The 21,163-nt window shown below is 36.2% G+C and overlaps 3 protein-coding genes across 3 annotated transcripts in view; 2 read left to right on the top strand and 1 right to left on the bottom strand.

Moving 5' to 3' along the window:
* LOC143913565 (transmembrane emp24 domain-containing protein 1-like) overlaps positions 1-21,163 on the top strand; it is a 138,479-nt gene that overhangs the window by 19,065 nt on the left and 98,251 nt on the right. The gene's annotated exons all lie outside the window — the stretch shown is intronic.
* On the top strand, positions 5,031-10,470 carry CCT7 (chaperonin containing TCP1 subunit 7). The gene is made up of 12 exons (XM_077433358.1): positions 5,031-5,119; positions 5,597-5,695; positions 5,768-5,929; positions 6,001-6,176; positions 6,250-6,431; positions 6,521-6,645; positions 6,723-6,877; positions 9,011-9,180; positions 9,260-9,394; positions 9,463-9,654; positions 9,728-9,852; positions 10,008-10,470. The coding sequence occupies exons 1-12, from the start codon at positions 5,117-5,119 to the stop codon at positions 10,113-10,115; spliced, it is 1,632 nt and encodes a 543-aa protein (XP_077289484.1). The 5' UTR covers positions 5,031-5,116; the 3' UTR covers positions 10,116-10,470.
* Positions 10,486-21,154, bottom strand: LOC143913479 (transferrin-like). The gene is made up of 14 exons (XM_077433308.1): positions 20,972-21,154; positions 19,113-19,200; positions 18,891-19,030; positions 18,653-18,804; positions 17,123-17,261; positions 16,858-17,051; positions 15,479-15,785; positions 14,679-14,916; positions 14,456-14,610; positions 12,981-13,226; positions 12,802-12,909; positions 11,165-11,306; positions 10,944-11,082; positions 10,486-10,861 (listed from the first exon to the last, which is right to left on the bottom strand). The coding sequence occupies exons 1-14, from the start codon at positions 21,033-21,035 to the stop codon at positions 10,688-10,690; spliced, it is 2,286 nt and encodes a 761-aa protein (XP_077289434.1). The 5' UTR covers positions 21,036-21,154; the 3' UTR covers positions 10,486-10,687.

Here is a 21,163-nt window from a genome sequence, read left to right as displayed (position 1 = left end):
CAACGACTTATAATAAAAAAAAAATGCTGCATTTGTATTTGTAATTGGCCAGGAAGGCGCATTGGGATTTTCCTGTAAGGCCTTCCTGATATATATATGTAAAATAAAAAAATAAAATAAAATAAAAATAACAACAAAAAATTATAAATCATCTAGAAGAACTAGAGGTGACTTAATCGAAGTCTATAAAATTCTTAATAATCACTATAATTGTCATATGTCTAATGTTATTTCATTCAACACAAACACTCACCTCAGAGGTCACTCGCTTAGACTCCAAAAAGATAAATCTAATAAATTGATCAGAAATACATTCTTTTCTAACAGAGTGGTTTCAGTTTGAAATAATCTTCCCAACGATTTAGTAACCTCTATTAATATTAATATTTTTAAGAATAAACTTGATACTTTTTTTAAAACCAAAGGATTTTTGTGATTCTTCTTTCCCATAATCATATTTCTGTATTTTTATCTTTGTAGGCATATAGTACAACTGAAATTATCTCATCAGGTCACTGCGACACATATCCAGGAAAGTCATTAACGCATGGCACACGCTCGCCTCGTCAAAAGGTCGACACGTGTTTCTATACACGTATCTGGGAAACAAAGGAAGAACACACTGAACCCATAAAAACCACGAACTACGTCCAGGCGTATGAACCCATAAAACCACGCTCGCGAGTACCAAGAACAAAAGATGTGCACACGACACACTTCAACCCAAAACTTTTATAAAGCAACGCAGCAACCTCCACCGGCAAAGTGAGCCTCTGGAGTTCAAACAGATCACTTCTCCGAAGAAACCTCTTCGTACATACAATAACCATTGTACCAATTGAACGCCAATAAACGATCCTCTTTCAAACTACACAACACGTGTTTCGTTAGACCGGAATACGGTCAACATACCTTCCCTGTCTTACATCTTTTTTGTTTATATATTTTTTTCTTCTCTTATTTTTTTTTTTTTTATGTATTTTAATTTTTCTCATTTTTTTATTGCATATATGTATAATTTGTAAAATATGTTTATTCAAACCCCTTGGGCCTATCGGCTTTGCCGCCTCCCCCAAGTATATTAAATAAATAAATAAATCTTCCAGAAAGGTATCCATTAACACCCTTCAAGAAAGCAGCAATGTTATTATAACTTCTAAAGGTCTGTTCATACTTAATAGCACTGCACGGCTTCAGCATTGCACGACTCCGTTTAAAATATGTCATGTTATTACATTTCTATTCATATCTACCTACACGTCGCGGTCACGTCACGTTCACAGCACTTTGGCCGAGTGCAAGGCAAAATCGGCTTACTTATACATTGCAGGCCATGACGATACGACGCAATATTGCTTACGTAGTATTGTCGAGTACTTGCAATATGAATGCATACACGTGCATTCGTAGCTACGCGTCAGAATACAAGTCAGCAAAAATGTTTGGGCGTTTATCGAACGAAAAATTATGTATAATCGCGTTGTTATTGGAAGAAGAAGCTCAAGAAGGCAATAAAAAAGCACGGAGGCGTTTTGGGCATGTTAAAAAATAGAAAAACCGAAGGAGAGTTTTGGACACTGTATAAGGAACTTGTGTTTTTTAAATATTTCCGAAAAAAAATAAAATTTTTTTTAAATGTCAAAAGATTGAACAGCTGTCAACTGTCAAACAGCAAAGCGGCTGACTCATGGCACGTAATTCGCGTGTATATTTCCACGATGGCCAAAAAAACGGATACGATACGTTGACGGATGTTGAAATGTCGAGTACTGCTGTAAGCCTGCCGTGGCGTAAACGTGACAGTTGGTATTATGGAGGATGAACGAATGAGACGACTGGCATGTTAATGCACGTGTTTATTATATGACAGCTGAAGACAGAGTGGGTAGCGGCTCTCCGAACCCAGCCGGGTTGGTCCCCACTCGCAGGAAGGCAACCAAACTCGACCATGTCGTATAAGCGAGCCGCCACATCACTCCCCCCCCCCAGCATCAGCGATACCAAAATTACAAAGAAACAAATTTTACAAAAGAAAAAAATTATTGTTACACAAAGAGAAAAAATTATTACGTGGGGAGAAAAAAAATTGTTGACGTGGGTCATCCGCTGTGTACATAGGTGTACCGCCGTGAATGGTCGGTAGATTCGAGGGCGGTGACGTCGCGAGCAGGACGATGGGTGGTCCGATGGTCGCGCCGATGCGATGCTGCGGCGGCGCCGCTCTTCCGAGGCTGATGTCGGTTGGTGGGGCGGCGGGGGCGGCAGGGGCATCGATGTGGTTGATGATACTCCGAGCTGGACTGTGAGTCGTTGTGGCTCGTGGAGGTGTTGTAGCGCTACCGCACGTCTCGGCGTGACGACGCTCGTGGGGACGGACGGGGCCTTGATGATGATGATGATGATGGTGCTGAGGTGGTGTGTGATGAATCTTGTGGTGCTGGATGACCGTTCTATGTGTAGTGGATCGCGCATGACTCCACATCCAGCTGTCAAGATCGTCGTCTCATTCGCTCCCCCATTTTTTTAAGCACCTGTCATCGACGTTGTGGCTGGACGTCGGTAGGTAGGTAGGTAGGTAGGTAGCCGTGTCTGCTCGTTTATTGTCACCCGCGGGCCGCGGCGTGCTGTGTTGATGGCGATGGGGGCGCGGCGGGTAGCTTCCCCGCCTGGCTCGGCGAGGCAGGGATGAGCGGCATGTTGAAATTGATCGAGGCTGCGTGGCTCGATGTCGGGGGTCACCAGTATGGAGGATGAACGAATGAGACGACTGGCATGTTAATGCACGTGTTTATTATATGACAGCTGAAGACAGAGTGGGTAGCGGCTCTCCGAACCCAGCCGGGTTGGTCCCCACTCGCAGGAAGGCAACCAAACTCGACCATGTCGTATAAGCGAGCCGCCACAGTATGAATATACCCATACAAAATGTACCAAAGTATACTTTTCGTACGGCCGGATACCTGCTGAAGTCGGTACTTGCTGACTAGGTATGAACAGACCTTAATGCCTTCAGGAAGGGCATTATACATTTGAACACCTCCTGCAGTTTTAGCTTTCTTAACTCTACCTATAATTAATTTATTCCTATTTCTCGTTTTATAATTATGTATATCTCTATTCCTAACTATATGATTATTAAAATATTTGGGTAATAGATTCTTATCTAGGTTATATATAAACTTTAAAGTGCTTACTTTAAGACTATTTCTAATGTCCAACCATTTCAATTCATCTAACATACTTCTTACATTCTTACGTTTCCTATTTACTTACATTCTTATGTTTACCACTACCTTTGTTTGCATTTCGTTCCTAATCCATTCGGACGATTGTGAAATAAGAGCAGGGCCGCATCCGACTGGCGGGCAGTGCCGGATTTAGGGGGGGAGGCTGGGTCGGACAGCGCCCGAGGGCGCCAAAGGCGCTTTAAAATTTAAAATTAGAGCGCCAAAAGCCATTTAAAATTTTAGATTAGAGCGCCAAAGGCGTAAGTTCTTTCTAAGGGTGTTTATAAAAAATTTCCCGATGGCGCCATTGGGTGTAAGGCCGGCACTGCTGGCGGGAGCAGAGTATTAGTAACTGGTGGGAGTAGAGTATTCTGAGATTAGATTTAAAGTACTACCGTGGTGCTACTGGTTACAAGTCGATCGATTCCCATCGAGGTTTGACTATTTATGAGGAAGTATAAACATTACCCGTATTTGTTTCCCATAACTTTTTTACTAGGTATCTTAAGCTTCGACTTCCAAATACTAATTTGGAGTATTGAAATGAATGATTGATAATTTATTTAGTTATTGTTGTTGTTTTTTGTAAGACTGGGGTGTGACGCATTGAGATAACCTATCAGGTCTCAGCGGTCATTAATTTGTCATTACTATTCTTTGTCTATTTTTAATGTATTAATTATAATAATAAATCAAAATAAAATTGTATCTGATTTAATTATCGAAAATAACACAGTTTCACAAAGATTTCCCCATACCTACTCATTATTAATTGATTGTAATTTCAACAATTATTTATATATTAATTTATGCATATATCGTATAATTGTACAAATGTACACGTTTGGCCTGTCGATTGAACCTGTCACGGCACTATGGCGAAAGTTATAATAATAATAATAAATATATGTGTGAGATCGGCAGGAGCAGAAAAAGGTATCACTAGTTGATTTGAATGAACGAAACAACTTTTGTAAAGATCACAAAAATATTTGAACTTTGCAAAGGATTAGTTTCTACTTCTTTACTACGGCAAGTTTTAAATAATCAAGTTTCGGAGTATTAGACTTCGGTGATACCGTGTGGCCGGCTCGTGAGATGGGCTGCAGAGGTTATTCAGGCTGTAGTAGCTCGTTGTGATCCAATGAAAAGAAAAATATGTGGCGTGTGCTTAGATCCTTATAACTTTTCTGAGTACATAAAGGTATTGTTGCGTACGGGTGGGTGGAGGATCCAAGTAAAAGGCCAACAGTCGTTTCACAGCATTTATTGATGATTAAGGAGTTACACGCACTGTCACCGCTCAGTCCAGAATTACATGATATCGCCTACGTACCGCCTTATAAAGGGTAGATCTCTCAGGACGTCTAATCTGTTTACCTGTTGTATAGTCACGTATTCGGATATGTATTTCCTCGACATTGGGTCTCCCCGTACCGATTCTGAGAAAAGCCTAATAACGGTCATTGTTTAGCTTAAATGCACTTAGAGTCCAGATATAATCCTTGAAAGTAAGTGCATGCACTTATTTAACCCGATAACAGATATCCGTTGGTCTAAGTACAATTCGCTCAATCCACGGCGTACGTAACAGTATAATAAAATCCGTATAGATTTTCATTTACCCGATTTTGTTTTGAACGCCAACAAACTGAGAGTTGATATAAGACAAGAAGCGAATCGAATTTAATTTTAAATCCAAAATAGTACTAATGCCTCACCTAATTGCAATTTTTTCACAGGAAAACTATTTTAGAATAAAGTGTCAATTGAATAAAAACAACGTCAATGGCCGACAGAACGCCACTTTTGAATCACGCGATCAGTTGAGTGAGCGCATACACTGTGGGCGGTTGCATTTCCATAGGCGAATCCAGAAATCTCTCAAGATGGTGAGTAATCCGTCATTATCGGGATCATCACATCTTCAAATCCACCGGCGAAATCACAATTGACATATCTGATGTCGTTTTTATCCAATCCATTTCTTTTGCTCAAGTTTTTCGACTCCCCAACCCTCACACTTCGAAGCCGGTATCTTAGTCACCCTGATCATCTTCATCGTCATCGTCAGACTTGTCAATCGAACCTCATTTCATGTGTGTTTTGTGTATAATGATGGTTAAAACACGAATTGAAGTGACATCTGCATTGCTTCTGGATTATTCTTTGACATAGTTAGGTTAACTAAGCATGACTTACTGACATATAAATTCTTCCTTATTAGGAGTTTGCCAACTTTTTTTGACATCTACTTATTATATGTTAACTTAAAATATAATTAATTCATAGCAATTTTCATTGTATTGATTTAATATAGAATGTGTATTTATTTATTTTCATACAATTGATAATATTTCTCATTTCAGCAACCGCAAATAGTAGTACTCCGCGAGGGAACAGACACGTCTCAAGGAAAACCTCAACTCCTTTCCAACATCAGCGCCTGCTTACTGGTCGCTGACTCTGTAAGCATCGTCCATTCGTACCAGATTATTAATTCAAAATCGATAATGTATACTAAATACTCTGTATTGTAGGTACGCACTACCTTAGGCCCGAGAGGAATGGACAAACTCTTGGTGAACAGTCAAGGAACAGCCACAATATCAAACGACGGAGCCACCATTCTCCAACTGTTGGACATTGTTCATCCGGCCGCTAAGACTTTAGTCGACATCGCCAAATCTCAAGATGCCGAGGTTTGTAGTGTTTTTTTTTTTAGCCACATTTGTATTAATATTTGCTAGTTATTAATCTCAGATTCGTCCAGGTTGGAGACGGTACAACTACTGTCGTCCTCCTCACCGGTGAGATCCTCCAACAGTTGAGACCTTTCATTGAAGACGGGGTTCACCCTCGTATCATCATCAAAGCTTTGCAGCTCTCGTCTCAATTGGCCATTGACAAGTTGAAGCAGCTCGCACGTAAAGTCGACATCACCGATAGGTTAATTTCTGTCTGTTTCTGCTGTCGTTGAATGCATCGTCGGATTATTGACTGCCAATTTATTATTCTTCAGGTCTGTTTTGGTCAAATGTGCCTCAACGGCTCTGAGCAGTAAACTGGTCAGTCAGCAGACGGATTTCTTCGCTAAAATGTCTGTGGATGCTGTGCTCTCCTTGGATAAATTGATGCCCCTAGATATGATCGGAATTAAGCAGGTGCCCGGAGGTGGACTCGAAGAGTCCTTCTTAGTTGGCGGTATTTTTTTGTTTTCTTTTTTTATTACGGCAGGATTTACATATATGGTATGATGGATTGTGTATTAAAATTGAATATATGTGTTTCAGGTGTTGCATTTAAGAAAACTTTCTCATACGCCGGCTTTGAAATGCAACCGAAGAGTTACAAGAACTGTAAAATAGCTTTATTGAATGTTGAATTGGAATTGAAGGCTGAAAGAGACAATGCTGAGGTATTTTGCATATCATATTCTATGTTAGATGTAATGTATTATTTGATGTATGTATGTAAACATGAATACTGTTGTAGATTCGTGTAGAGAACGTTACTGAATACCAAAAGATCGTCGATGCCGAGTGGAACATTCTGTACGAACAGTTGAGACTAATTCAAGAGTCTGGAGCGCAAGTAGTATTGAGCAAATTGCCAATTGGGGATGTCGCCACACAATTCTTCGCCGATAGGTCAGTATTCTATCAAATATATTTGCGCGGTACACAGAAGTTGTATAAAAACATTAAGTTTTTCCAATTACAAGCTTTTTATTAGCCCGCGGCCGTCTTCTATGGAAGCTTAGGGCGACAAGTCTGTAGCGCGGCTGTCTTCCATAGAATTTCTGAACTTTGCACGGGATTTTGAGCCTTATATGCGCCTATTTCAACTGTTTTAAGGTTCAAAATTGGTCAAATATATTACCGAGAGTTGAATGCCATCTATTAAATTTGCTTAAAATGAATATATACCAGTCAAAATTAGTTTTTTGTGGAACCATACTGAAACCTCGTTTATGTGACGTCACTATCTGCATACAATTATGAAGAATGATTATTTGACAATTAATCCATAACTACGAGATATATTATGTATTTTATTGTTTAAAATAATACTTTATGTGTTAATTAACATATCTGGTTACTTGAGTAAATATTAAAATCTGTATTTAAGGTCGAAAACTCGATTGCCAAATTCGCGAAAAAGGTGCCGCCGCGTACAGGGCTTGTTCGCTATATTTACTGCCGCGGGCAAAGGGCTAAATCTGTTGGTTCAGTGACATTCCTGCCCGTCAAAAAGTTGTGATCTGATTTTGAACCACTTCTGCTCTTCAGGTCACTTTGATATCTTACCGACACACGGGAGGTTGGCTAACATTGAAGTGAGCTAATGTCTCCAACATGAAGCTAGAGGAGTTTAGTCATTAACTAACTCATTAAAATTATATTGGAATCTTTTGGAGCGATGACAGTTAGCTATCCAAACGCGGCTTTCCACCGCCCCTTTACAACTCACTCAAGACAGTGGTCAAAGTTACTTCTTTCACTCTCATTTATTACATATGTATTAGTGTTGTGCCTGTTGATGTTTCAACGGGTGGTTTCAGTAAAGGAATTGATACATAAATTCTGTATCAATGAATCTGGTTGACATGGTAGTAAAGTTAAACTGTGAGCCTAGTTTCACCAATTACCGTTGATTGAACTTTTTGTTTCTATACTTGCATCAATTTTGAATTAGATTAGCAATTTGTTGATTAGTATGTAACGAAATCGCACCCTTTTAAATTAAAAATTCAAGAATAATAATTTTATTTAAAATAATTAATTTGTATTTAATAAATATTGAATTAAAAGTTGAGATAAGTAGTAGAGATGTTGGGGAATGTTTCTGGAATGATAACTATGATGATCCTAGTATCAAGCCGACAAGAAAAGTATGTAAATGGTTCATTTAACGACAGTTGATATTTCATAGGGGACCCAAGTATTTGCATAAAACATTGTTTATTCGCCAGAGCGCCACAACGATCTGTCTGTCGCATTGCATGTTGCCAACCTCATCATTCATTCTACTCATACATGCCAACCGAATCATACATACATGCATTATTTTATGTGGGATAGAAAATCAATCCCACATATGTATAATAATAATAACAAACTTTCAACATATATTGTGTTTATGATTAGACAATTGATCTTTTTCATTGAACTATTCCATTTCAAGTTTTAAATACTCGTCAAAAAGCTTTGAAGACATCGCATCGCCTTGTCTTAATGATTCCTAACCACGAAGTTCAATTTGGATCAAACTAAAAACACCCAGGTACTGTTTCATATCAAATTCAACTTCAACATTAACCAGCAGCGTGGACTAGTGGTTAGCATATAAGCTTTCGAACATTGTCACGAGTGGTCACGGGTTCGAGTCCCACTGGTCGCTGCTGGCCAGACTTTGGTTTATGATTCCAGGTCGATCGTTTCCTATCGGAGTTTGCGAATATATCTGATTTTCATTCAAACAGTTCCAACAAATTGGCAACCTTTACCCATTTCGATATAGTACCTGCAAATAGCCAATAATTTGCATATATAGTACCTTAAAATAGCCACAACCTTTATATATAAACAAAAATGCTCCGAAAATTTATTCATAGGTGTTCCTCTATGTTGCTCTGTCAAAATTATTCTAAAAATTGTACATTGATGCTTGTAATTGGACAGGAATGAGCATTGGGGCTTACCTGTTAGGCCTTCCTTGAATATACATACATGTATGCAAAAATAAAATAAAACTTATACTAACGGTATGAAACATCACAGGGACATGTTCTGCGCCGGTCGCGTCACAGTCGAAGATCTGCGAAGAACGCAAAAAGCGTGCGGAGGCGCCATCGCATCCAGCGCTCGAGATCTCAGACCTGAATGTCTCGGAAGTGCCGAATACTTTGAAGAGCGACAAGTTGGCGCCGACAGATTCAACATTTTCACCGGTTCATACTTTACTATATTATATATATTTTGAATTAAGCAATCGCTCTATGTATCTAATTATTTATTCTCATTTGAAAGGTTGCCCGAATGCCAAATCATGCACTTTGATACTCCGTGGTGGATCCAAGCAGTTTTTGGACGAGACCGAGAGATCTCTGCATGACGCTATCATGATCGTGCGCAGGGCTATTCAAAACGATTCCGTAGTTGCTGGTGCGTATCATATGTGACTTTGCCGTTTATGTTTGAACGTTGTTGGTTTTAATCCCGTTTGCTTTTAGGTGGTGGTGCTATCGAAATGGAAATCTCAAAATGCTTGCGCGACTATTCGAGACAGATCGCTGGCAAGCAGCAAGCGCTGATCGCGGCCGCGGCTCGTGCCTTCGAGATAATCCCTCGTCAGTTGTGCGATAACGCCGGCTTAGACTCCATTAACATGTTGAACAAGTTGCGACAGAAACATCACACAGACAGTAATTCCTATTTGATTTCGCTTGTAATATTGTGATTGTGGCATTGTTTATATATTATGTGTATTGTTTTTAGATGGCAACTGGTATGGTGTGAACATCGAAAAGGGAGATATTGGTAACAATATGGAAGCCTTCGTTTGGGAGCCCGTAGCTAATAAGTTGAATGTGATCACTGCTGCATTTGAGGCTGCCGCTTTAGTAAGTGTTTTTATGTTAAATTTGTCACAGTGACATCTATCGATCGTAATTGAAACTATGAGATAAAACAGGGATCGACTTTACCGTTGCTTTGCATATTTGAATTGAGCTTGTTTATATGGGGGATTGAATTTATGATTGCATTATTTTTCCAGATCTTATCGGTAGACGAGACGGTGAAGAATGTGAAGGCTGATGGAGGTGGACCTCCTCAGATGCCAGCTGGGATGGGCCGAGGAATGGGCCGCCCGATGATGGGTTGAAATCGTTCTCGATTAATTGTATTAATACTAAACCAAACCGGTGAATTTTATAACTCGCTAAGCGTTATGCATTTAACATCAAAACTAATTGTGCTTTAATTAGGACGTTTAATCTTAAGACGTTTTCATAATAATATGTATTATTATACATCGTAATGTATAATTTGAAACAATAAAAAAGACGTACCAATTCCTACGTTTTAATAATTTAATTTTTAATTTAATCTTTCGCTTTACTCCACTCTAATATTACGTTATTAATACTTGTCACAACGTTCACCATTTCTCGTGCATCGCCGAATATTATTTTTATATGTATGTATATTTATATATATAATAAATACATTTTTATTGTAATTTTTTTTTTTTTATTTACACTTCATTCAATTTATAGAACAAATGAAATGTCATTAATTTTATATATTTTTATTTAAAGTTATGAGTACAAACAAACCTTTGACATGAATATTTTTTAAGTTCATACATACAATTAAAAAAGTTTTTAATAATAATTCACGTGTTTAATTTTCATAAAAAATATATAAAAAAAAGAAAATATAGCATCATTCATTCTACGATGATTGTAAAATTTTTGTTGTCACAAACACCATTATTAAAGTGAGGATGGACGGCAGCACCACGTTCATCGCCCCCCCGGTGCACGTTTCCACATGCTTGAATAGATCTATGTAGTTGAAAACGAGTTTGTTTTCGGACAGCGATGTCGCCAAACCAACAGTAGAGTCCTACAAAATGTAAATATATGTATATAAAACGAGTATGTACTCCGCATTTTTATATAAATAGGTGTATTAAAAATATATATACCTTAAATAGTAGATCTTTCGTTCCATTGAATGGCGAAAACGCTTCCAAGTTAATTAACTTGAATGAGCCGGAGTTGTAACCGAACCAATTGTCAATCTCTTGTAGTAACAACTGAAGGTTCTTTGTGTTTCGGTCACCTCTGAAAAAGGGAAAGGTATAATAATTCAAAACGAACATTCCGAGTATGCAATGGTATGAATTTGTATAGGGAATATTTGTACCTTTTGGCCACTATCTCGCTGTCGATAGTCACTGACAATGCGCACTCATCGTCAACATCAAATCCTGGATATCCAGCCAAGGATCCGTTTCTGCACATCACACGGAAGTTCTCAGGCTGGACGCTGAGCTGTTTTATATGCCCTAGAAGTTAAATAATATGTTAAATATAAAAAACTCATTTAAATACGAAATTTTCACTAAGAGATAGTACAGTGCTGATGAATAGAAAAATTGTCCAATTTTTAATTTTGATATTAAATTCATGGCTAATGAACCGTTATTAAAGATTATTTAGTTTTAGTTGAATTTGTAACTTATCATGTTTGCGAATCTCTTTTGAATCTGATAACTTGGTTGAAACAAAATCAAATTCGAACACCAAAAACAAAAACTATATTTTTTTAGTAGTCTGCCATAGACAAATTTTTAGTCTCGATTACTATTGGTCGAAAAGCTCTAAAGATAAGCTTAAAATACGCCATTCCATTGGTCAGAATATCTTATCTAGGGTTTTTAACGGTTCTTTGGGCGAAAATACACAGCAAGGAACTTGGCACATTGTTTTTTTTTTAGATACTGTAGGAATCTAGCACGACTTGTGCTATTATATCAAAACCAGTCATCTCAACATCGATCCTGTACAAACATGCATAACTCAAGGGCAACGTCCCCTTTGACCATTCCATAAGAAAGAGTTCATCGCTTGATCGTAAAACGAACGAAACCCGACAGTGATGTTATCAGGCAACCGTAACAAATGTCTGAAAAAGTCGTTTACGCGTGGCACACGACTCCATAGCTGTAAACCACACGTGTACCGAAGACACTTGCCTCGAAAACAGGTCAACACAGGACATTTTTCAACAAAAAAAAGCTTAGAAGTCGTAAAAATTTTCTTTAAATTATTCCCAATTTTTTTTAAATAATGATTTATTCGATTTTCAATTTATTCAAGTTATATTTATTTTTATTATTTTCACAATATAATTCTATGATCTGAGAATTCGCTGAAATATACACGGCCTTTTTGTTATTTCAACTCAGGCTCAGTGAATTAGCAGTATTATCAATTGAAAATGAAGAAGCTTCTAAAATGTCACTGAAAGATGTAATTGCAGAATTTACTACTTTCAAGGCGAGGAAAAAGAACATTTAACGCGTTCAACCCGGCGTGTACCACCGGTGGCCACGCGGATAGTGCTATAGTAGACTATAATTTTACGGCTCCACTTCATTGAGCACCCCAACACTAAAATTCTAAAGATTTAGGGACAACTCATTATATAAAGTGATCTAATGCCGTCACGCGTAATTGGGTGCCGATACGCGTGACAGTGCCGCCACACGGGCAAATGTATGAAATCATGCGCCGGGCTGAATGTGTTAAATTACGTGAGTTGATTGTCAATTTAATTTTAATAAAAAAAATGCTAAATGGGGGGCCTTTTGCTAACATTTGCATGCGGCCCCAATTTTTCTAGTTACGCCACTGAGTATAGTATAGTACGAAATGACTTAATTTCTTTCAGGTAACTGTTTTTAAGAATGGTAGAATTGAAAATGATTTAGTGAGAGGAAATTCAACAAAATGAAAGTGATCGCATATGTACATATGTGTATGGATAATAATAATTACTCTTGAGATTTTGTCCTTCGAGGAACGCCACGTGTGAATCAACCTCAGCCAAGCACACCAAAGCCCCTTTGTTGCCGTAGAACTTGTTGGATGAATCAGCGGGACACACTGTGGACATTTTAAATCTGCATTATTTGCATTGAAACATGTTTATGTTACGTCTTCAAGAGAGTGCATACCTTGTGGTGGACCGAGGAAAGTACCTCGTTGGACGATGCCCTGTTCGTTGCCGCCCCGTGGTGAAAATCCTGTACATGCTGTGCACAGTTTTGCCGGGTCAGCTGCCTTCGACGGGTAGTGAGCGGAGTCAGCAGCACCTGGTGCGCAAGAAGCACTAAAGAAGTTCACTACTTCACTGGCGTAGTCGCACTCGTTGGAGCTGATCACTCGGCGCTCGTGGGCCGTTCTCATGAAAGCGACCCAACCTTAAGAGAGACATTTTTATATTGGAAAATTTTCACCATTTGATTTGTATTTAGCGCACAAATTTAAACCGATATACATATAATACATGAATTAAAGGTTGAAACATAGATATAGAATACCATAGATACGCCCTTACGCTCTAAGCCGATCACCCTGTTGGACCATGCACAAACAAAAAAAAAAATTACAGATCATGCACACTCTCTCTCAGTAGCTAGTTAGCTTCTAAGTAGGAAGGTGGATTGACATTTTTCGAAAATGCCAACGTGTTCAGTGAAATTGTGTTACAATTACTCAAGAAAACATAAAAAGGCGGATGGCATCACATATCATATGTAAGAATTAATATATAATGTCTTCAATTATAGTAGTATTTTAACATATAATGAAATATCGGCGCGATGTATGTAGTTTTGTATGCAGTGATTGAACAGCGGTCGACAACCTCTGCCACAGATGTCTCTAAATTCATTACGTTTAAATACATATACATTAAGTTTAAAACTACAAACAATGGATTAAATATTAAAGTGTCAGCTTTAAAATTGGTCTTTGTGGAAGTTACTAATGTTTAAATATTGTAATAGTTAATGATGGTTTTATTATAGTAACATACATTTGTAGTTTAATATAGTGTGTATAGCTAAATATTTGTTTCTTAATATGGCTTCATTAGTTATGTTTACTGTCACGCGGAGTGTCCAATAAAATAAGGTTATAAATAAAATAAAACTTCAGTGCATGTACATATGTACATAAACTGGTTGCTGACCACAGCATCGACCTTTTTTTTCACCACTTCCCCGCTAGTTAAACCCCCCCCCCCCACCTCTCAGTTGGTGGCGACAACATCTCCGACCAAAAATGTACGTACTGGCTTATCTATGTTATTCTATATCTATGGGTTGAAATGATTTTGTATAATTAATACAATTTTAACAAAGAAGCAATAATACATAAATCTACATATATTTCTGACCTGCTATCACATATGCATAGAATGAAAAGGTTAAAATAAACAATTTGTTATGATTAGTCACCGGAGCCTGAGGGGGCCGTGTATTGTTCAAAGGTTGTAAATGCATTGTTAAAGGTTTGCCGAACAATGGATAGCACTGTGACTATCCTACCTCTAGTATGATGTATTGTATGATCGGTCTTATATGTAAATTTTTAAGTGATTTTTTGTTATTATATGTGATATTTGACTTGAGAAATGATCACTAACCAATGCCACCGTACTCCGGGAAGCAAGCGTTCTTGTCCTTTAAGTTTTCAAAGCGGGTTATTTGATTCTTAGACGATTCTTTGATGAGTGCAAACACTTTGGAAGACATTGCTTTGGATGTTTCGTGGTACAGAATTGCAGTCACATTATAATACCTGCAACATATTGAGCGTTTGTAACAATGCAACGTATTATATGAGTATTGACTGTTTTGGAGATTTACTTTCTAGCCAAGAAGCCCAAGTTGGAATCTATGCTGAGAAAATCGGCTCCGCCCTGTCTCACTTTTTCCAGGCAATCCAAGTGGGATACACCTTGGACGCACTGGATGTTGGGTTGCATGCCAAGGGTGCTCGCTGCTGCTTGAATCCATGAACATTTGTGGTGTTCCATTGCGTTGACGGTGCACCATTTCACAGCATCGTGACATTGTTTTACTTCAATAGGTGGTACGGGGCGACCTAGAATTGTACATACATGTTATATATATATATATATATATATATATATATATATATATATATATATATATATATATATATATATATATATATATATATATATATATATATATGCATATAGCTGTAATAAACATAAAATCATTAATCTTATTCAAAATCGATGACGAATTATATTCAAGTATAGAAACAGAGAGTTCATTTAACGAGAATTGGTGAAAGCAGGTCTTTTTTCTCGCTGAGAAATATTTTTCTTTGCAAGGTTTTATTTAAGTTGCTTTTTTCAATGGGACCTGAGCCCTAAAGGTTCACCATTGCTTGTATAATTTGTATAAATCAGAATATTTAAAATAGAGTCGTAGGAATATGCAATGTATGGGAATCCAAGTGGCCATGGGACCTAAATTTTTCATGTTAGAAAAACATTCAATTAAATTGTATCTTTACTAGTAGAATTAATTCATGTATGTTTTTGCAAATATTATAATAATGATCAGAAGAGGTGCTACTTATGTAATGATACACAATTGGTGAATATATGTTAGGTAATGTTTTTTACACAAACCTGGAGCAACATAATCGGTGAGTGTTATTTGGTTCAGAGGATATTCGAGCACTTCAGTCTTTTCTCTGAATAGAATTGCATCCAAACTGGCTTGCCAAGTATCGCTTCCGCTGGACCTTCCTTGCGGCAGCCAAGTTTTGAGGTTTGTGGATAAATCTGTGGAGACTTGCTTTCTGGACACTATAGCCCCCCACGGTTGACTTATCCATGCGCAAGGTGCTTCTAATGAATTGGATACAGTATTGAGAGCCACAAGGGTACCGTCTTCGCACAACAATGCATAGTCGTTAATTTCTATCGCGTTCGGCTGTTGTATTCATTTATTGAAAAATTTAAAACATTGCAGTATTATTAGGTAACCCTATTATGCCATAATCATAAAGTATAGCATATACAAAATAAAATAATATAAAAAAAATACATATATACATAAAACTTGTGTATTTTTTTAGCTCACTTAGCTAAAACTGACAACAACGATGTTATACATATATAATTTTTCAATAGGTGCTCCATACTAGGGATCCCAATCGAATATTCGAATATTTCAGTATTCGAATTATTCGTCTGATTTTTCAGCCATTCGTTATCGAATATTTCATCAACTATTCGAATATTATTCGTGTATATATTTTTTTATAAAATATATACACAAAATCAATATGAGTGATGACGAAGAAGCCGACGTATGTGAAGAAAATTAAATATGTATAGGGGATAATTGTGATGAAAATGAAGATAATGAGGAAGATGAAATGTCTACATGTGAAGAAACGGGTTTTTATTCATTAAATACAGAAATGTTTGAAGAAAATCACTTTTCGATCGATAATAATAAAATAATACGAATATTTAAGAAGTCACCGGCGAAATATACATTTTTAGAAGAAATCATAATGAAAAAAAGAAAATAAAAAATTGAAATTATTATTGGATGTAAAAACGAGGTGGAATTGAATGGCAACTATGATAAGACGATTTATTCAAGTTTACGAAAGTGCTAAACACGAAAAGAATATAATTTCAATACTGTTTCTAAGAATGAAATTGATATTTTTATTGATGTTCATACGTCCGTTGAAACCGCAATCAAAGAATTAACCAAAAATAGTGCATCTTTAATAACAACAGAAAGAGTTTATAAATTTTTATCTTATATTTTATGTGTGTGTATTTTAGTTTTATATGTTCTTTTAATTTTCTTAAAATTATGTATTAATTGTAATATATTACATATATAAATATAATGTAATTTATGCTTAGTACATATGTATATATTTTTTTTAATTTTCGAATATATTCGAATATTCGAATAGTTGAATTCGACGAATATTTGGGATCCCTACTCCATACGCTAAAATATTTCACTCAAATTTTACCTTGAAATATTCATTGACATGATGATAAGCTACATAAGCCACGGTTCCTCTTTGTGATGTTAAACATTCGATGGCCGATAAGTGGCTGTTGACTCCAGCTCCGGCTACAGCTCTTGGTTCGAAGTAACGGTATCCGTCGCAGTCTGGTCTTCCGTTCGACGTACACAATGAACAAAGAGACGGGAATTTGTCCTCTATTAGGGTAAGAAATATTGTTAATTTGCTTTTCTGAAATACTGAACCATTTTTAGATTGTTTTACATACTTAACTTTTTGTCTTCAGCGGGGTCTACTACCCAAGGTCCGGGACGGCAAGCGCTTGTGAAGAAATTCACCAAATCATTTCCGTCGTCTTCAGCTGAACTCTCCGAATTTGGTTGGCAATCACGCGAAGCACTCGCCGTCTAAAATTTAAAGAACCTTTTAGATAATAAAGAACCTAAATAGCAAATGATATGCCATATATCATTTGCTATTTAGACACTACGAAGGCGTTTCGGTCATAAGGATTTATCTTACGTATTTCTACAGATTTTAAATGTTTAAAATCCATCAAAATATTATATTGTGCCTTCGTTCGAAGTAATTTAGAATATGCGTCTCAGGTGTGGAATCCGAGATATGCTACCTACATTGATAGAATTGAGAACGTTCAAAAGTAATTTATTCGCTACCTTTGTTATCGTACTAAAGATATACAATATCATTCCAATAATTACTTAAATTTATGTAAAAATCATCACATTCTTCCACTCCAGCATAGAAGAGAAATGCCGTCACGCGTAATTGGGTGCCGATACGCGTGACAGTGTCGCCACATGGGCAAATGTATGAAATCATGCGCCGGGCTGAATGTGTTAATCGATTGTCCGTTACTCCTATCTAAAATATATTTAAAAATACCGAGCAGATCGTTGCGTACCTATGCCCCAAATTGCAATTCCGTATGCGAGCTCTAATTATAGACAAAACTCTTTTATGTAGCGATCAAATAAAACCTTTATTCGATTAGCGATAGATCATAACCTTGATATTTTTGATAATACGCATGAGCAAGCAAGGCGAGCAATAGTTAAATCATTTTTTGAATAATCTTTTAATTTAATTTCTATGTTTTTTCTTATGTTTATTTGAAATTTCATGTATGATTACGTGTATGCTTTAGTTTATTACTACCAGCGGAAACCTATAATTGGTCTTTCGTTATGTACTTTATTATTTGTTCTGTTTGGATATTAAGACTGTTGGTTTTCCTTGACACGTTCAACCCGGCGTGTACCACCGGTGGCCACGCGGATACTGCTATAGCAGACTATAATTTTACGGTTCCACTTCATTGAGCACCCCAACACTAAAATTCCTATAAAATTCTAATGATTTAGGGACAACTCATTATATAAAGTGATTACATGCCGTCACGCGTAATTGGGTGCCGATACGCGTGACAGTGCCGCCACACGGGCAAATGTATGAAATCATGCGCCGGGCTGAATGTGTTAAATAAAATAAAAAATATGAGTATCCACAGTTCGTCTATCATATACATATCATATACTAAAATTTGCAATGATCAATTCATCAGCCAGATTATAAATAAATATTCAGTTAATATTCAATTATTATTAATTATAATGAGTTTGTTTGTTTTTTTTTTTAATTTAAGCATTTAATTATTTTAAATGTTTACTATGCAAAATTTGTTTCATCTTAGTATAGCGGTCTAGAATTGTACACATTACGTATAAACATGTAGATTTATGTGAATTACATATATAATATAGAAATAAATAAACACCTTTTTTTCGAAATATTTCAGCACACGATCTGACCACAATTGTTCCTTAGCTTTACCGTAGCCCGGATGACACAGACGGCCACCCTTCAATCCTGCTAATCCTCCGATGTGGCTGTTCTTCACCAGAGCGACAGATTGGAAAGCATACTTTTCTACAATTATTCACAACACATGAATATACATACATCAACTACAAATAATTGTATTAATAATATTAAATATAAAAAAAAATCATTACGGTTTCTTTTTTCTTCTTGCCTAACACTAGCCAACACATCAAAGTATTCCGACTTAGTCATGGCTGCCAGCATCACTTCTTCGCTGGTCAACAGAGTAAAGTCTGCTTTGCCCTCTTCCATTCTCAATAAACAGTCGATGCTAAAAATTGATTATTTAATCGATTAGAATGTACATACGATATGAATTATTTAAGTATTTTTCAAATTTATATTTGTAATACCTGTCGGTGGTATCAGTGCATTGTACTACGCTGTCTCCTCTTTCCAGAGACTGACAATCTGTCGATAATTTCCGGCCACATACTTTAACTAAAATTACAAATTTACATAATTTATATAGGGATACATATATGTATACATATGTATATAATATAATTATTGATTGAGAATAATTATACAGTTAATTTGTGTAGATTATATGTAAATGAACTTCTAGTAACACTTAATGATTCCTGCATACATATGTACATATTCTGTCTCCGTGACGAGACAGAATGTTAAATGACAGAAAACGCAAAGATCGAAAATCAAAAGATCTCAAGTCGAAAGATCAAAAAAAAAAAATGGTGCATGGTGAACGGTACATACTCACTTAATTTGCGCGAGCAGGATACAACAGGAACAAGAGGAACAGGCTTTTCCTCCCGTATTAATGTGCGCGCGCAGAATACGGGAGGAAAAGCATGTTCCTCTTGTTCTTGTTGTATCCTGCTCGCCCAAATTAAGTGAGTATGTACTTGAGTATGTACCGTTTACCATGCACCATTTTTTTTTTGACCTTTCGACTTAAGATCTTTTGATTTTCGATCTTTGCCTTCCGATATTTGTGTTTTCTGTAATTTAACATTCTGTCTCGTCACGTAGACCCGTACATAATTTACGAAAAATAAATTTTCGATTAATATAATTATTATTTGGTAAGTATTATCTACATATGTAACAATAGATAAAGTTTTGCGAAAATTCGAACTCAAGATTTTGACTGATTCGAACTCGTTTCGTTGAATTAGTTTAAATGTTAGGGGTTCTTAACCGTATCCAATATTTTCTCATTTAAATTGAAAAAAATTACTTTTTAAAGCGTATGTATTGTGGATGTCATTGAATTAGTTTAAATGTCAGGGGTTCTCAATCGTATCCAAAATTTTCTTAATTTCAAAAGAATAATTTACTTTTTATCGTATACATCGCGATGTTTATCATATCTATCTATTATATCATATATAGTCGAGGAAACATGCCTTCTTATTTTAAAATTGATGACTGTAATTGAGATTTAAATTGAAATATGGAAAAACCCTGTTTTGAAAAATTATTTTTCATAATTTGATACTCATGCTAAACACAAAGAATGTATGTCCATAGTTTGAAATACGACAAGTTTGAATAGCATTACAATAAATGCTGAGAATCTTATGAAATCGATAGACTCGACTATAAATGTATAATGAAAATGGCTTAGTCGTAGTTAATTAACTTTATTTTATGCAAAATATAGTATATATTCGTGATTGTACATAGTTGTGTCTTAATTATTATTTTTATATTTAATATATTATATTTAAAAAGTTATGATAAATAAAATTTTATTATACGGGCTCTCTTTAGATATGACCACTCTATGTATTGTACAATCTATCAGTTATCAGTATCGGTTCGTGGAATTCTCCACACCCCAAGGATTAATTGGAAAAAGTAAGTAAAGCACAAATACAGCTATCAAATATAAAAAAATCTACTTCACTGTATATACATATATCCTTATGTACACTGTAAAAATGTACTTCACATATGTATGTATGTATGGATGTACTTACATACATTTTTCGTATTTTTACACTCTCACACCTTTGCACGGTAAAGATAACAAAAATGTAATGTTTAGATTAGATAAGACGATACAATTCCTGTACCAGACGATTGTGTTATATATTAACGAATATCATGAAATATATTATGCTCAAATTAAAATAATATATTTAATTTAAAAATAGATTATGTTTAAAATATGACATGCATTTAGCTTGTGCACATTTCATGTAATGTATTTGTACGTGTATTATGTATGAATTGTACTTACAATCAGTTTGTGACTGTCCCAAGCTGATGAACAGCGTCAAGAGGAACGCCGCTGGGAGAACCATGGTTTATAGATTAAGTGTCAATACTTATTAGCACTGGACAAGAATGACTGGTTTCGAAAACGTTCTCGCTCCAAATGATCGACTACTTATATAGGTATAGATATGATATTTAACTGTTTATCTTATCT

Source organism: Arctopsyche grandis, chromosome 6 (genome assembly GCF_051622035.1).
Source record: "Arctopsyche grandis isolate Sample6627 chromosome 6, ASM5162203v2, whole genome shotgun sequence".
Classification (NCBI taxonomy): Eukaryota; Metazoa; Arthropoda; class Insecta; order Trichoptera; family Hydropsychidae; genus Arctopsyche; species Arctopsyche grandis.
The sequence above is the reverse complement of the archived record's forward strand: the minus strand, read 5'-3'. Positions and strand labels throughout refer to the sequence as shown.

Coding starts and splice junctions, on each gene's coding strand:
- LOC143913479 (XM_077433308.1), bottom strand. CDS start 21,035: ATGGTTCTCCCAGCGGCGTTCCTCTTGACGCTGTTCATCAGCTTGGGA. Junction 17,052..17,122: donor CGCTGAAGACAAAAAGTTAA/GTATGTAAAACA, acceptor TTACCCTAATAG/AGGACAAATTCCCGTCTCTT. Junction 15,786..16,857: donor ATGTCAATGAATATTTCAAG/GTAAAATTTGAG, acceptor TGAATACAACAG/CCGAACGCGATAGAAATTAA.
- CCT7 (XM_077433358.1), top strand. Junction 9,395..9,462: donor AAACGATTCCGTAGTTGCTG/GTGCGTATCATA, acceptor GTTTGCTTTTAG/GTGGTGGTGCTATCGAAATG. Junction 9,655..9,727: donor ACAGAAACATCACACAGACA/GTAATTCCTATT, acceptor TATTGTTTTTAG/ATGGCAACTGGTATGGTGTG.